General features: G+C 42.2%; 2 protein-coding genes across 6 annotated transcripts; one reads left to right on the plus strand and one right to left on the minus strand.

Moving 5' to 3' along the window:
- Positions 1-431: 431 nt before the first annotated feature.
- Positions 432-8,119, minus strand: lsm11 (LSM11, U7 small nuclear RNA associated). Its single transcript, XM_086024131.1, has 4 exons — positions 7,631-8,119; positions 5,079-5,218; positions 4,918-5,001; positions 432-2,503 (listed from the first exon to the last, which is right to left on the minus strand). The coding sequence occupies exons 1-4, from the start codon at positions 8,112-8,114 to the stop codon at positions 2,231-2,233; spliced, it is 981 nt and encodes a 326-aa protein (XP_085880257.1). The 5' UTR covers positions 8,115-8,119; the 3' UTR covers positions 432-2,230.
- thg1l (tRNA-histidine guanylyltransferase 1-like) lies at positions 7,018-13,307 on the plus strand. 5 transcript variants are annotated; one of them, XM_086024137.1, is made up of 7 exons: positions 7,018-7,078; positions 8,819-9,022; positions 9,121-9,297; positions 9,361-9,530; positions 9,629-9,717; positions 11,046-11,153; positions 12,476-13,307. In XM_086024137.1, exons 2-7 carry the CDS (start codon positions 8,829-8,831, stop codon positions 12,635-12,637), a joined length of 900 nt encoding a protein of 299 aa, XP_085880263.1. In that variant the 5' UTR covers positions 7,018-7,078; positions 8,819-8,828; the 3' UTR covers positions 12,638-13,307. The 5 variants fall into 5 exon arrangements, with proteins under 5 accessions (XP_085880263.1, XP_085880260.1, XP_085880258.1 ...); XM_086024134.1 differs by lacking the exon at positions 7,018-7,078 and adding an exon at positions 7,541-7,912; XM_086024132.1 differs by lacking the exon at positions 7,018-7,078 and adding an exon at positions 8,132-8,167.
- The last annotated feature ends 2,818 nt before the right edge of the window (positions 13,308-16,125 follow it).

Genomic DNA, 16,125 nt, shown 5'->3' on the forward strand with positions numbered 1-16,125 from the left:
AGTTCTCATTATGACCTCTTTGAGAGAATTTCACCACCTTACACCACCCAGAGAACCAGATCATTCACATGCCGGCATGCAAGTGTTAGTGTAAAGCTCCTCTTGTGTTGGGAGGGCAGGGTCAAGTCAGTGCCTTGCTCAAGAGCAGGAAGCAGACTAGACTCTCAAACAGCTAGTGGCCCCTTTTGCATTTCTCTGCAACAGTGAACCCTCCGATCCTTAAAAATAAGATGCGGCAATTCCACCATTGGTCAATAACTTTCAAACAGCACCCTCATCCATCCACTGGATTTATTTGTGTCCATGCGTGCGACGTGCTTATATTATTTCATGTTGATGCAAATTAGTTTTGTTTGTTCTCGGCAGAGGCCTTGCGCATTACCGAGTTCTGATGTGGAAGATGGTGTGACATGTAAAAAAAAGACACCAAATGCAACAAGCAACAAGCTTTAATTCCTCAACCACAAGTTGATTTCTGTGGAACACAATGCAAATCTAACATATCAACATGATATAAAGTATGATCAACTCTGTCTTGTTTTCTCAACTAGAACCAGAGATCACTGCCAGTTCCTCAGCAGCATTCAACTCCTATCAAAGCGGATGGTAACACGTAGCTCTAAAGGCCTAGATAGACCAATCCGATGTTGGCCAACTATGACAGACGTTTACCCCCTGTGGCGTCGAGCGGGCTGTCGGCTCGTCACGATGGAAAAATACACCGCCGCGATGACAGACAGCAATGCTGACGATTAAAGTACCTTTTGCGCACGCGTGAGATACCCTTCCATACCATCTAAGGGGGGGGGTCACTATTTCATACCTGTCAACCCCCGGGCTGTGCTGAATCTTACAAAAGTTGTAATTTGCCTGTACATTTCTGCATATAATCTTACACAGTATCTATTTTTAATCTTACACAGTGTTTATTGCTCAACGGGGGGGTGACTTTGCTCGTGAAAGTCGGCCCAAGTTTGCAGTCGGAATCGCTAACGGACGCTCCGGATTAGAGCCAAAATGGGCAAGCTGAGATCGGTCTAACAATAACCGAGTTTTTTTTTTTTTTTCCCCATACAAAAATTGTTATACGGCGTACACAATTTGAAATGATCAAAAAACGTATAAAATACGAGGAAAACGTACAAGCTGACAGGTATGCTATGCCATTGTTAGAAAAATCCAACCGGAAAGCTGTTGGCCGGGGGCAGATTATAAAAACGTAAACAATGCATTCAGCTATATTCTTCACTCACAATGAACTCCCACACGAAGTAAACCATCACGTTCTTGACAGTATCGTGAAATACTTACATTGTCAACCCTCGCTCTTGTACTTGTAAGAAGATTAAGGCGGCAAAGGCGTGCTCTCTGTTTATCCGCATTTGTCACTTCTCGTTCTCGCTAGCTAACAGCCAATCAGAGTGACAAAATCTCACGACTCACGACGGCAATTCAAAATGCTGAAACGTCCACCAGACGCTTCCTGACAGGTTACGACGCTACGACGGTGGTCACTGCACCAATCGGAAGGTGCAATTAGACGCCACGACGCTTCACGACCTCCGATGTCGATTGTTGCATCTCGACACACCAATCCGATGTCGGCTGTCGGAAAGTCAGTACAAGCGGTTTGTTTGGTGTGTCCCGCAAAGTCGTAATGTCGGAGCCGTTGTCGGGGCGTCTGTGGGACGTGTACGGCCGATTCAACATGTAGAATCGGGTCGGGCCGTCGGGACAAATGATCACTGTGATTGGCTGTTAGCTAGCCAATCAGGGCACTGGATCAGAACGGGAAGTGACATGCGAACAGTGAAAATCAAAGCTTTTCCTCAAGTACTAAATCAACTTCGCTTCAGATCTCCTCTATGGACATAATGGGTGGCTGGACAGAAGCGCGCCCCCACCCGCAAAAAAAAAGATGGCCGTTATTCAACATAGCCGTGAAAGGCCACGCCGATCGAGTGATGCAAGGCTATTGGGAAGCTATTGAGACACAGCTGGTTACACCAGGTAAGATGTATTTTTATACTTGTATAAATCCCACGCATGCGCAAAAGGTACTTTAATGATCAGCTTCGCTGTCTGTCATTGCAGTGTATTTTTTCAGCACAACGTGTCGACAGTCGGCCCGACGCCGCAGGGGGTAAGTGTCGGTCCTAGTTGGCCAACGTCGGATTGGTCTATCGGCCTTTAGATGAGCTGGCACGAAAAGAAATGCAGTCGGGGGCTGTCAGAGCGGTTGAGGGTTGATCAGGAGAACATTCTCTCCCCTGATGAAAAGCTGGTTGATGTGGCGAGTATGGACCTTGCCGTGAGCCCTGCACTCTTTCTGCCGACCTGCCTTTGTCCCCTTCAGTGGCTCTGATGAGTTGTCGTCACCTCTGTGCCTTGCAGGGCCAGTAGATGAGTGTTCCGACGTCACCTTTTGGTTTGAAGGTGAACAGTGTTTGGTTGTTGCTCCTTCACCTCCTAAGCTCTCCTGCAGCTTCAGCTTCTCAAAGAGCTACGCAAAAATGTCAACCGCATTGGGATGAGTGAACATACGTGAAACATTCCCACAGTATACTGCAATTCCCCTAAATGACATCTACTGAATTTCCCAAAATAATGGCCTCGCCTCTAATAAACACCCTTCAAGAAGAAACGTCTGGTTGATGTTATGTTCCAACTCCCTATTTGAAACTGGACCAAAGCAGTTATTACCTGCAGTCGAGGCCCAAAATCACAACTTCTCCCAGGAATGTGTAGCAATTACAAATTCTTTGGTATTCACTTTTACTTTTTTTTTTGCACAAAAAAAAGCCAAATTTGATCATTCCACACAGAATTCCCAAAATAGACTGGACAAAATTATTGGCACCTTATCAAAATTCTAAGAAATAATTGTATTGCAAGCACACCGTGCCCCTTTCATTTGTAACTGATTAAACTCACCCGTGGCAAGTAAGGGGATGGCAAGTCAGATATCACAGTTGTAGCCAGTTAAAATGGGGAAAAGTTGACTCAACCTTGATGTTGTGTATGTGTGTGCCAAACTGAGCATGGAGAAAAGAGGGGCAAAGAATTGAAAGAGGATTTTAAAATCAAAATTGTGGAAACGCATGGACAATCTCAAGGTGCTCTTCCTGTGGCTACTGTACGCACCATCACAAGAGGTTCACAGCCCACGGCACTGGAACCAATCCGGAACAGAAAAATTGAACGATTGCAACAAATGATTGTTGAAATGGTGGATGAAGGATCTCAATCCACTCCCAAACAAATCCAAGTTTACCTGCTGGCACGACAGTGTCAGATGGAATAATCCATTGCCATTTGAATGAAAATGAACGCTATGGTAGGAGACCCAGGAGGACCCCTTTACCGACACAGACTCATAAAAAAGTCAGGCTGGACTTTGCAAACTTACCTGGAGAAGCCAAACTCCTGAGAGAATGTCCAGTGGACCCAAACCGTAACCTTTGAGAAAGCACATTACTCTGCTATACTAGGGTAAAATGTTCTTACGTCACCTACACACAGGTAGTAGGGGAGGTCGAGGCAATCTGAGAGGGAAGTCAAGCCAAACACTTTTTTTTTTTTCAAGAAAATGTTCTATGTAGGCCCACTATTTGAAACAAGGCACTCTAATTAATATTGTGTTTATGGAACATGAGTCAACAGCTACATGTACCCGTTTTTAGCCATCTCAGGGGACGGCCATTTTGTCACTTCTGTCGACTGAAAGTGACATCACAGATGCTCAACGCTCAGGTAAGGACCAATCATGGCTCAGCTTCAGAAAACAGGTGAGCTGTGATTGATTGTTACCTGAGCAACTGTGATGTCATTTTCAGTCGACTCAAGTGACACAATGGCCGCCCCCTGGGATGGCGAAAAACGGGTGCATTTTGCTATATTCCATAAACGCAATATTAATCAGAATAGCCCGTTTCAACTAGTGGGCCTGCATAGAACATATTCTTGAAAAAAAATAGGTTTGAGTTGACTTCAGCTTTAAAAGTATTTTTAAAAACTACATTGAGTATTTATAATGTCAGTAATGCTATTGGTTTGTTTTCACTGTAGTCCTAAATTTTGATTCTGACTTTTGAGATCAGCATAATAAATGCTTACAAATTTACATTGAAATAGATCTTACCTTCTTTTTCAAATCAATCTAGTTTTGCTAAAAGACAACCCATTCAGAAATACTAAGGTTAAACTGAAATGTATATTTGTGTTTGAATTGCCCCACTGAAAATTATTTGCTGCCAATCACAATGTGAACTTAAGAACTAAAACTTGATTATATACAATTGCAAAACCAAGTGTGTATTTGTTATATTGTCAAATGGTTTTATTGTTTCATGAAACACTTTCATTTCAGTTGTTTTCCCAAAGTTAGTGCTACCAAATATTACGTCGAGGGTGCCAATAATTTTGCCCAGTCCACTATTGGAGTTCTGTTTGGAATGATCACATTTGGCTTTTATTGCCATGTTTTTTCTGTGTGTCTTTTGTTCCAATGCAAACAAAAGGAACAAACACTGAAGAATTTGTAATTGCCACAATTTTCTGGGAGAGGTGGTCTATTACCTGACAGGAGCATTGTACGAATCAAATGTATTTCATCATACAGCAAAATAATCATAATTTGCTGGTAATATAAGCATACTTTCCTAAAACAATATCATAAGCAATATTTATTTTATATATTGTCATGTATTTACAGTTCATGTAGCGTGTCATTGTAAAGCCTCACTTGTTAACTTACAGAAAAGTTTGCCACCAACGCAATGCATTCTATTATGACAAGGATATCCAATACAACATCTAAAATTCCTCCTTCTGAAAGATAATTTGCATAAGAGTAGTCGTGCATTATACGAAGGGGAGTTAATCAGACACATAATCACAAAGGAGTAAACGGCATACCCGCGAAATCGTGAGGGCTTTCTCGTGGTACAAGGCCTTCCCGAGAAGGGGCTCTCTGTACGTCTCATCAACGTCCACCATGGCCTGACGACGTGACAACAATCAGCAAGTGACTCTCATCGCAATCACAAGCACAATCACAAACACATCCAAGCACTCACCAAATTCCAGAACTTGTCGAAGGCCACCACGAAGCCAGAGCACACGCCCCTCAGTCCTTTGAAGGTCCTGATGTGAACTTTGACTCTGATCCTCTGTTCCACACATCTGTGCAATTCGCCCAAAGGACTGCCTTTGCATACTGCACACAAAAGGTCACTTTAATCAGTGACATTGTGGAGTTAGGTACGTTGGACAAGCATCTTTGTCCAGGTTTGTGTGTTGTGAAATGAGTTAACCCATTAGGATGGGGGTGCATAACCGTCTTTCTACCCTTAAAGCACGGAGAGCATATACGTCATTTGCTTTTTTTCATCCAATTTTTGTTCTCTTAACCAATGAAATGCATCAGAATATACACATGACGGTGTCGTGAGCCCGCACAGGATGTTCTGGAATTCTTTCGAGCCATAATGGCGGACGTTATCGATCACGGGAGCTTTGAAATGAGTCACGGCAGTGATATAGACGATGCGCTTGTGGACTCTGAACCAGTAGAACCAGTAGAATGTGATATATGGTTAAGATATGTTTGTAGACAATGACAATATCGACGTCTTTGTAACAAAATAGAGTATGGAAAATACCACTTGATTTTTAAAATTAAAAATAGTGCTTCTCTTACACTGACACTTTATTTTTACATCTTCGATTGAAACAGTAAAGATTAAAAAACTCGGGCCTGTGAGCAAGCCACATGTCCAAGGTCTCAAAATCTTTTGGAATTATGTTTCTGTCTGCTACAGGGGCTGAGATATTAATTATTTTGTAGGTGTTGAATTTCTGGGAAAACTTCAGGTTTTCAAGGGTAATTGCAAAGACGACCTTAGGTTTTGGGGAGCTGTTGAGCCAGGCACTTAAGGCCTTAATGGGTTAAAATAAATATGTAATGCATGTCCATTAGATTTTAGTGAGCAGAAGGTTAGAAAAAAATGATACTCAATCACCGACTCGATCAGACAATGGAGCAATATATCTATTTAAACAGATTGTATATTTCACAGTACTCAACAGGAGACAGGGCCGTAGCTGGCGACACCTAATCAGTCAATATTTTGTCCAAGTGAAGACGCATCTCACTTTGATAAAAAGGACATAATGAGTGGACAGGTTGGAATATCAAAGATGCACCAGGAGTGCTTTTTCAACAACAGCAGATGCACTGGAGAGTTCAAGCGAAATTATCTCGGACGTTTACAAAGCCCGGGTTTACGGCCCCGTATGGCCTTACGATTTTAGACAGGCATACAAGCAGGATCAACTATGCAGGCTGCCTCGGAGCCAGGACTGGGCTAGGCTTATCTGGCGGCTGTCCGGCCTCGCTCGGAGGGCATAAGAAACGCGGCGCTCGCCGTAATGCCTGTGGATGGATTGGGAGCTCGCCTGCGCAACCCCGGCGCTGGAAGCGAGAGCGACCAGCGGGCTAAGAGGAGCAGTGCGCCTGTCTTCTTTTGGAATCCTTTAAAATGCTCGCCCCTTCTTTTGCTCCTTGTCTACCGTTGTCAAAGTGTGGCGTTGTTTGTATTTGGCGCAGAGCATTTTGTTGTTTGTGTCTTCAGTTGTGCAGTGTAATACGGTTAAAATATATACATCCATCCATCCATCATCCAATCCGCTTATCCTCACAAGGGTCGCGGGCGTGCTGGAGCCTAACCCAGCTGTCTTCGGGCAGTAGGTGGGGTACACAGTGAACTGGTTGCCAGCCAATCGCAGGGCACACTGAGACAAACAGACATTCCCACTCACAATCACACCTTGGAGCAATTTAGAGTGTCCAATTAACCTACTGAGCATGTTTTTGGAATGTGGGAGGAAACCGGAGTACCCGGAGAAAACCCACACAGGCACGGTGAGAACATGCAAATTCCACACAGGAAGGCTGTGCCAGATTCAAACACGCGGCCTTGTGAGTCGGACATGCTAACCAGTCGACCACTGTGACCATGAAAATCTATTTTTTTAATTCATAGAGGTGATGCACTATTGCTTTATAACAACTATGGTGAGTGAACCTTTTAATTTGTTGGCTATTCTAATTGTTAACATTTTTAAAATGCATAAATATGCATGCTGATGTGTTTGTCTGTTAAAAACGAGTCAAGCATCTCAGAAAAGCCCTTTATGCCTGCACTGAGCATCGAACAATTGTAGCATGTTCGCAGGCAGCAAATGTTGCGTTCACATCAGAGTTTTCGCCAGGGTTTGTTCAATGTTCGGCAACAGTTGTACAGATTTTTCTTGTCGCAAGGAAATTATGAAAATGTTCAAAATTCCCTTGCAACAAGCAAAGTATAGGTGAACGTCTGACGAACGTCTAATGACAGTTTGACTAACATTTACGACCTGGAACGAACTCTACCTTCACCAACAGTTGGAAATGTTTGGGATAGGGCCATTAGAGTCGGGGAGGGGGGCCTATATTTGATGGTTTGCCCCGGGGCCGATGAGTAGGTAAAGACGGTCCTGCTTATATGTGGCGTGTTTGTTATGTTTCACACAATAGTGAAGTGGCTTTTACTCAAAATGTATTATCCATGCTGTGTATTGAACCTACGGGTCATCCTCGTCAGCACATTTTTCTGAGGCTTGTGTCTCCGTGACTGCGGCTTTCGGCTGCTGCTTCCTCCCTCGTCTTCCTCATCCACTGGTTTCTTGGTCACCATGAGCTTCTTAAGCCTCTCGATGCGCTCCGGGTCGGCGACCCCTCTCATGGCCTTGAGCCGCTTTTTCTCCATATTCTCCGGCTTGGCTCTACCACGGCCCCCCTTCAGGAAGCCCTCGTACTCGGCGACGTTGTTGAAACATTTGATGTTCGGAAACGGCAGAGGCACTGCGGGTGAGTATATGGCCAAAAGTGGGTCGAACTTGTCAGAACATACGTCTATTTTAGAAGCCTCGTCGTCCCGTGGCACCGATGAGGCACCAGAGCTGGAAGCGGAATCTTTTTCTCGACGATCTGGCTTCTTCTTTCGCCTGTCCCTCTCTTTCTCCTCCATATTTGTTTGAAACAACCGCAGGCAGGCGAACACATATCGCATAGCATCATGGGAAATTTATCAACTCTGAAGCTAGACAGTTCACGCCGAAAAATGTCAGCTATTCTATAACTCATTGAATTATAATTTTATATTACACGCGGTGAAAGTGTTGTTTTATGTCTGTTTCTTAAAAGTCGTTTTTTGTAATCCGGAACGATATGTAACCATGACCGTGTTATCAGTACGACCGTACACACTGACGGACCAACGTCGGAGTTGCCCTTCGTTATTGTAGATTATTACAATGTCTAAGGTAGTTAAGAGGACCAATTAAACTGTCAAAATAATACAGCGAGCAGTGGGTTGTTTTAAAGTTATTGTTTTGCTTGTCATCTGTCTGAAAGATTTCCATTGTTTCAAGTGTGGTAAGCCTGCTCCCTGTTATGAACACTGGTATATCATGGTGCATACTGACTACTGACATTTTTGTAATTTTAGTTTGTTATTGTATTGTCGATTTGTTACAATAAACGCAAATACACAAGTGGATCTCATTGCAGAGCCTTATGAAAACGTGTATAGTGTTTTAATGAAATGAACGACGTATTTTAACACTTTATGTTACAGATATCTCAGTCATACTGTTTCACACTCTAAATGTAAAATACAATATATGTTGTTATCATTTTTCCCCAAATGGTTAAATGGGTTCATATAACATATGACACCAATTGTTAATGATTTGGGATTTGTTTTTGTTGCAGGGACAGACTGATGCAGATTATAAATGTGTGCTGGCTTCGCCACAGTGTCAAGTCTTGTGTTGTCAGATCCCTGGCCTCTTTGTTTACTTCCGCTAGTACCATGGCCAAGAGCAAGTTTGAATATGTGCGGAACTTTGAAGTAGATGACACCTGTCTGAGAAACTGCTACATTGTCGTGAGGCTGGATGGGCGCAACTTCCACAAGTGTGTCTGCTTTTCTTGATGCACATCTGTGATCTTTGTGGAAAATTAATTTTATGGTCCTGCTGTTGCGACTTCATCGTATCATTGTTGTGGTTCAGGTTTTCAGAGCAACACAAGTTCACCAAACCCAATGACAACAGGGCCCTGGGCCTGATGATGCGCAGTGCCCACTCAGTCATGGAGGAGCTAGAGGATATTATCATTGCCTATGGACAAAGTGACGAGTTTAGTTTTGTTTTCAAGAGGACCTCCAACTGGTTCAAGAGGAGAGCTAGGTAACTGTGTGTGTAATCATACTGGTGTTGTTGTTGTGTGTCTGACTTAATTTCTCCTGACAGCAAGCTGATGACCCACGTGGCCTCGCAGTTCTCGTCCTCTTATGTCTTTTACTGGAAAGAGTTTTTTGGAGAGCAGCCTCTCCTCTACCCACCAGGATTTGATGGACGTGTGGTACTATATCCTAGCAACCGCAACCTAAAAGACTATCTGAGCTGGAGGCAAGCGGACTGTAAGTATGTTACAACTGATGATGGTGGTGGTCGTGTTGGTGATGATGATGACAACGAGGACGAAAGTATCAAGAGTGTTTTTATTTTCCTCTTCCAGGTCACATAAATAATTTGTACAACACAGTGTTTTGGACCCTTGTACAGAAAGGTCAACTAACCACAGTTCAAGCAGAAGATCGCTTAAAGGTAACCATTCAGCACGCGGTATAGTTAAAGGGGAAGTCAAACCAAACATTTATATTTCCAGAATATGTTCTGTGGAGGCCCACTAATTGAGACAAGGCAGTCTGATTAATATTGTGTTTGTGGAATATGAGTTAAGCAGCAAAATCCACCCGCTTTTAGCCATCTCAGGGGTCGGACATTTTGTCACTGCAGTCGACTGAAAATGATATCAAAGTGTCTCAGGGCTCAGATAACGACCAATCGTGGCTCAGCTTCAGAAATCAGGTGAGCTGTGATTGGTCGTTACCTGAGCCCTGAGACCCTGTGATGTCATTTTCAGTTGACAGAAGTGTCAAAATGGCCGCTCCCAGAGATCCACAAACGCAATATTTATCAGAATGCCTTGTTTCAACTAGTGGGCCTGCATTGAACATATTCTTGAAAAAAATATGTTTTGGTTGACTTCCTTTTTAATTCATGTCTGGGTTGTGATTCAAAATATGTATTAATATTTACAATATATAAAATATGGGGGGGTCATCAGGTTCATGACAGAGTTCTCCTCTGAGCTCTGTTTTTTAAAAAAAAAATTTTTTTGGAAGCTTTTATACAGTATCGTGAGCTTTTTATATATCGCCAACCTCCCTACAATATCGGGATAATTATTGTATCGTGAGGTTCATAACGTGATATTATCGTATCGGGACATTTGGATATCGTGACATCCCTAGTGGCTTAGCTTGCACGCTGAAGGGGACCAAATCAGTTCATGCACCATTCCTATCTGTAAAATGTAATGCCTATACCAATGTGCCCGACCTAGTGCATATCAACTTTCTCAATGCAATTTACCAATGCATGAATAAAAAATATTGGTGCTATGAAAATATATATATATTTTTTGGAAGATATACCGGTACACCAACACATTTCTTAATGTTTGTTCTCTGTAGTTGTTAGAAGTTGCTAGCCTGGTCATTGTCAGTCTTTGTCCTGCCAGTACCATATTTCGATCTGCAGTTATTTTTCTGGCACAAGATGGGGCTGATTATGTTTCTAGCAACGTACTTTTTTTTTTTCCCAGAATTCTTTCGATTTCTGTTACTGTCTGTACGCAATGAATTGATAGAGAGCAGTGCAATTAAGAGTCTGACAACAGGTGACATGCTTGCAACTGCTTTAAACGTGAAAGAAAAATAAGTTATTGACGATTATATATATATAATCTATTTAGCGATAGATGTACGATTATAATTTGAAGTCTATAATAAGACTGTATTAAATTAGGTGTACCAAAGATTTATATTCAATGCATAAACACACGTTATCACATTTGTGTTGTCATCCAGGGAACTTTGGCTGCTGACAAAAATGAAATCCTGTTCTCAGAGTTTAACATCAATTACAACAAGGAACCGGCCATGCACAGGAAAGGCACAACTCTCATCTGGGAAAAGGTCAGATGATATGATGCTTATTTTGTTTATTTCTGCTTGAGATCTTGACAATTTTGCTGTTTTCATGTTAAAGACCAAGTGTGAAATAAACTTGGCCAATCTTTTGAGTAATACTAACGGCTTAAACTATTTTAAGCATACCTTCGGTTCGATTTTATGACACAACCCACCCAAATTCATAATTAGACTCATAGCATCACGCTTAACAACGAAAACGCAAATGTTCTGCAATCTCCGGTAATCTTCGGTGTGTGAGTGACGTCATTTGAAGAGATCGAGTCGCCAGTCACCCATTGTACTGCATTGTTGATTGTCCCGCGAAATGCCTCGGCGCAGTTTGTCGATGCGTTGTTCACATTAAGACCAACAGTTGTTTGAGTGGCCAAAAGATAAAAAAAGGGCATGTAAATGGACCACTTTCGTTCTCACAAAGCGAATGGATTTCATGCCAGTGTTAGGGTTCAACTGGCTTTCAAATTAACTGGCTCCCGATTCCAGCTGTGGGCGTTCAGTCAATGCCCGTCCAGTCATTTTGTTTTTCCTGCCTGCAGATTCGTCACAAACACCATCGAAACTGTTCAACTGCATACCTGTTCAATTCTGCAATAAACGCTTGACACAAAACGTCTCGTTTACAACTCCTTGCGTTTATCTGTTGAGAAGAGTTCTGGCGCTATTTAATTTGGGGGATTGTGAATTTGTCGACCACAGCAAATAGAGTGCACATATTGTTGAGGTTCTTTCTAATGATACCAGAACAGTGTTGTTGTCTAGCTTTTACTAACACGTTAAAATTACAAAGACGTTGTCCGTACAGGTCAAAATGGACTTGGAGTTGAGTTTTTCTCCACTCAGGCTCTGCTATCCTGCACTTTGATTTCAAAGTCAATTATGCTCATAGTGCACCTCCAAGGTGTTTCAACGCAGCTCTGCATACCTTTTTGGCGTTGAAATGTTGCAGTCACAACTGTGGGGGACGTGGGTGGTTTTCCATGATGGTGCCTCGGCCTGATAGTGTTTCAGACAGTGAAATCTGGACATTGCGTGAAAGTGGCTCTGGATGTTCAGACAGCCTAGCTGATCATACCATGGGCAGAGAAACTTGGTATGGGGATAGTTTTGATGCAAATTAGCCCTGCTGTTATATGGCAGGCTGGAAGTGAAGAATAGCTCACCCATGACACATTTTCTAAAAAATAGACAAACAGCAAAAGGTTGTTTAATTGCACATTTGATCTATTTGGATACTAGTAATTTAAAAATCTATTTTCCATTATATGTCTTAAAGTGTAACCCTTTATCTGTTTTTTTTAATGTTCCAGCATGATAAAACTCTCACCAAACAAATAAAAGGAGTGAATGACGAGAGGAAGGACGTGCATGTGACCCGGAGCAGGAGGAGTGTACAGGCCTACCACTGTGACATTATAGGAGAAGAGTTTTGGCAGCAACACTCCAACATTCTGGAAGATGACAGCTGCTAGTCTTGTGAAAAATAAACACACGTCACCGTGGCTGTGAGTGTGGGGGAAAAACCCTTGTGCCAGGTGGCCTCCTGACCGGCCGGCCGTACCCAAAACCTCCCAACTGGCGTTCTGGACGCCAACCAGACTGGCCCCGATGGGTGGATCCTGTACCTACCTCCAGGGCGCCCTTCCACCCAACCTGTTGTGGACAATTTTTGTGAGATTTGTTGCGATGTCTAAAATCCGTGACCTGTGTTTTTTTACTTTCTTTTGATCAGAGTTAGTTCCTTCACGTCTTGCATTACTTGTTAGGTTTTTGTTTCCACCTGTTTTCTTCAGCCCGGCCCTTTGTGTCCACCAGTCAGCTGCCTTCAGCCAGTCTCGTCTGTTTCCTATTGTGGTGAGTTTTTCACAGATTTGGTTTGTTACTTTGACTTTTTGTTTAATTTTGTGTTTTCGATTATTCCAAAATGCCTTGTTTTCCTTTTTTTTTTTTTTTTTTTAAAAACTGTACCGGTACTTCTTTAGATTCCTGCACTAGTTGTCTACCCTGCACTTGGTCCGACCATGCAAATCTCATATCATGACAATTTGCAGTTCCTTCTAAAAAAATGTGCATATTGTGATAAAGTTCATTATTTTCCATAATGTAATGATAAAAATTAAACTTTCATATATTTTACATTCATTGCACACCGACTGAAGTACTTCAAGCTTTTTATTGTTTTAATATTGATGATTTTGGCAAAAAAGTAAAGCAATCTCAAAAATTAGCATATCATGAAAAGGTACTCTAAAGGCGCTATTAACCTCCATCCATCCATTATCGATACCGCTTATCCTCACAAGGGTCGCGGGGTGTGCTGGAGCCTATCCCAGCTGTCTTCGGGCAGGAGGTGGGGGACACCCTGAATTGGTTGCCAGCCAATCGCAGGGCACACAGAGACAAACAAACATCCACACTCACAATCACAACTAGGGGCAATTTAAAGAGTCCAATCAACTTAGCATACATGTTTTTGGAATGTGGGAGGAAACCGGAGTACCTGGAGAAAACCCACGCAGGCACTGCGAGAACATGCAAACTCCACACAGGGAGGCCGGAGCCGGGATCGAACCCACGACCTTTGAACTGTAAGGCGGACGTGCTAATCAGTCGACCACCGTGCCGCGCGCTATTAATCCAATCATCTGAATCAACGTATTATCTCTAAACACCTGCAAACGACTCCTGACGCTTTTAAAAACTCCCAGCCTGATTCTTTACTCAAAACCACAATCATGGGTGAGACTGCCGACCTGACTGCTGTCCAGAAGGCCATCATTGACACCCTCAAGCAAGAGGGTAAGATGGAGTCGAAACATCCAGAGCCACCGTGTGCAGGAAATGGGTTACAGGTGCCGCATTCCCTATGTCTAGCCACTTTTGAACCAGAAACAGCGGCAGAAGCGCCTGACATGGGCTACAGAGAAGGAGCACTGGACTGTTGCTCAGTGGTCCAAAGTACTTTTTCTGGATAAAAGCAAATTTTGCATGTCATTCGGAAATCAATGTGCCAGAGTCTGGAGGAAGACCGGTGAGAAGGAAATGCCTGAAGTCCAGTGTCAAGTACCCACAGTCAGTGATGCTCTGGGGTGCCATGTCAGCTGCTGGTGTTGGTCCACTGTGCTTTGTCAAGGGCAAGGTCAATGTAGCTAGTTATCAGATTTTGGAGCACTTCATTCTTCCATATGCTGAAAAGCTTTATGGAGATGAAGATTTCATTTTTCAACACGACCTGGCACCTGCTCACAGTGCCAAAACCACTGGTAAATGGTTTACTGATATTGTGAAACGGAAGTTGAGAGACACCAGACCCAACACTGTGGATGGGCTTAAGGCCTCTAGCGAAGCATCCTGGGCCTCCACAACACCTCAGCAGTGCCATCGGCTGATTGCCTCCATGCCATGCCGCATTGAAGCAGTTATTTCTGCAAAAGGATTCCCAACCAAGTATTGAGTGCATAACTGAACATAATTACTTGAAGGTTGACTTTTTTTGTGTATTAAAAACACTTTTTTTATTGGTCGGATGACATATGCTAATTTTTTGAGATTTTAGGTTTCTTTACTTTTTTGCCAAAATCATCAATATTAAAACAATAAAAGCCTTGAACTACTTCAGTTGGTGTGCAATGAATCAAAAATATATGAAAGTTTAATTTTCATCATTACATTATGGAAAACAATTCACTTTATCACAATATGCTAATTTTTTTAGAAGGACCTGTATTTCCTGTAAGTCTTCATTATCAGCTTTTGACTTTCAAAAGTGTTTCAATTTAACGAGATTATTTTCAGTAAAGAGAGTCTTCATTGATCAGTATTATTCCGACTGAATGTTTAGTGTGTGTTTGTGTGATTTTTTTTTTTATGGGGGAAGGGCCAGGGGATCTTTCCACAGACACTTGAAATTCAGAAGTGTTACGTTTCCACTCTTGGTGTTGTATGTGAAAGGTATAGTGCTGATTCAGCAAGTCGCGGGCTCACCAATTTGGTGGTTCCCATGGGGACCAGGTAGCCAGAAAGCCTGCAGACCTGTTCCAAAAACCGTTCCCCAGTGATGGGACAATTGTGATTTCCCAGGAATGTTGTAGTAGTGATCATTTGAAAATGTGAACACTGACAGACATTTCTAGAAAAAAAATATTGCACATTGATATCTGTCTCCCAATTATGAGAAATTAACATGATCAGTGTGTTCACGTAAATATCAATAATTGCCCCGCACTCAGCATCTGTCTCAAAACATCCATATCAGTCGGGGCCCTAGTTATGTTATTGCCCACACCTGATTTAAACCTTATTCAGTGTTTTGAAAAAGCACGAGCGTTAACTTTAAACCACCAACGAGTAGATTAATTCAACCCTAATGTGTGTCAAATTAAAGGGATGATCTGACTGTGGTTATCCATTTTTCACTAACAAGATCAATTGATGTATTTTTTTTAATCAGGGAAATGATATTAGCTTGCATTTTCAATTTTATCAATTTGTTTTGGAGAAATGAGAAAATAACTAACAAATTTCAATGCCAATCAAAAATTAGCAATACAGTAACTAACACATTTCAGAATGGCAATCAAAAATTAGCAATACAGTACATAGTGCATATAAAACACCAGGAACAGGAGCCCTGATTACAATTGACCTTGTTCCTCTTTGCTTAATTGTTTTTCTTTATTTAAATTTACTCTTCATTCCTTTGACTTTTATATTATTACTACTAGTAATGATTGGTTTGAATGTAATTATATTGAATATGGATTTTTACCCGATTTTTGTCGCCCCCTAGATTTCACGACACGCCCACATTGGCACTACAAAATAGGTGAAAACTGAAGAGAACATGTACTTTCCAATCCAATCCCCTGTTGTAGTACAGTAATTTTACCAATGGAAGGTGCTGTTGCACAATGCAATTTCAGCATAAGTGAGCGATACCAAAACAAGATTGCGTGACTGC

Source organism: Filicampus tigris, chromosome 2 (genome assembly GCF_054856515.1).
Source record: "Filicampus tigris isolate MCC_2025a chromosome 2, RoL_Ftig_1.0, whole genome shotgun sequence".
Taxonomy (NCBI): domain Eukaryota; kingdom Metazoa; phylum Chordata; class Actinopteri; order Syngnathiformes; family Syngnathidae; genus Filicampus; species Filicampus tigris.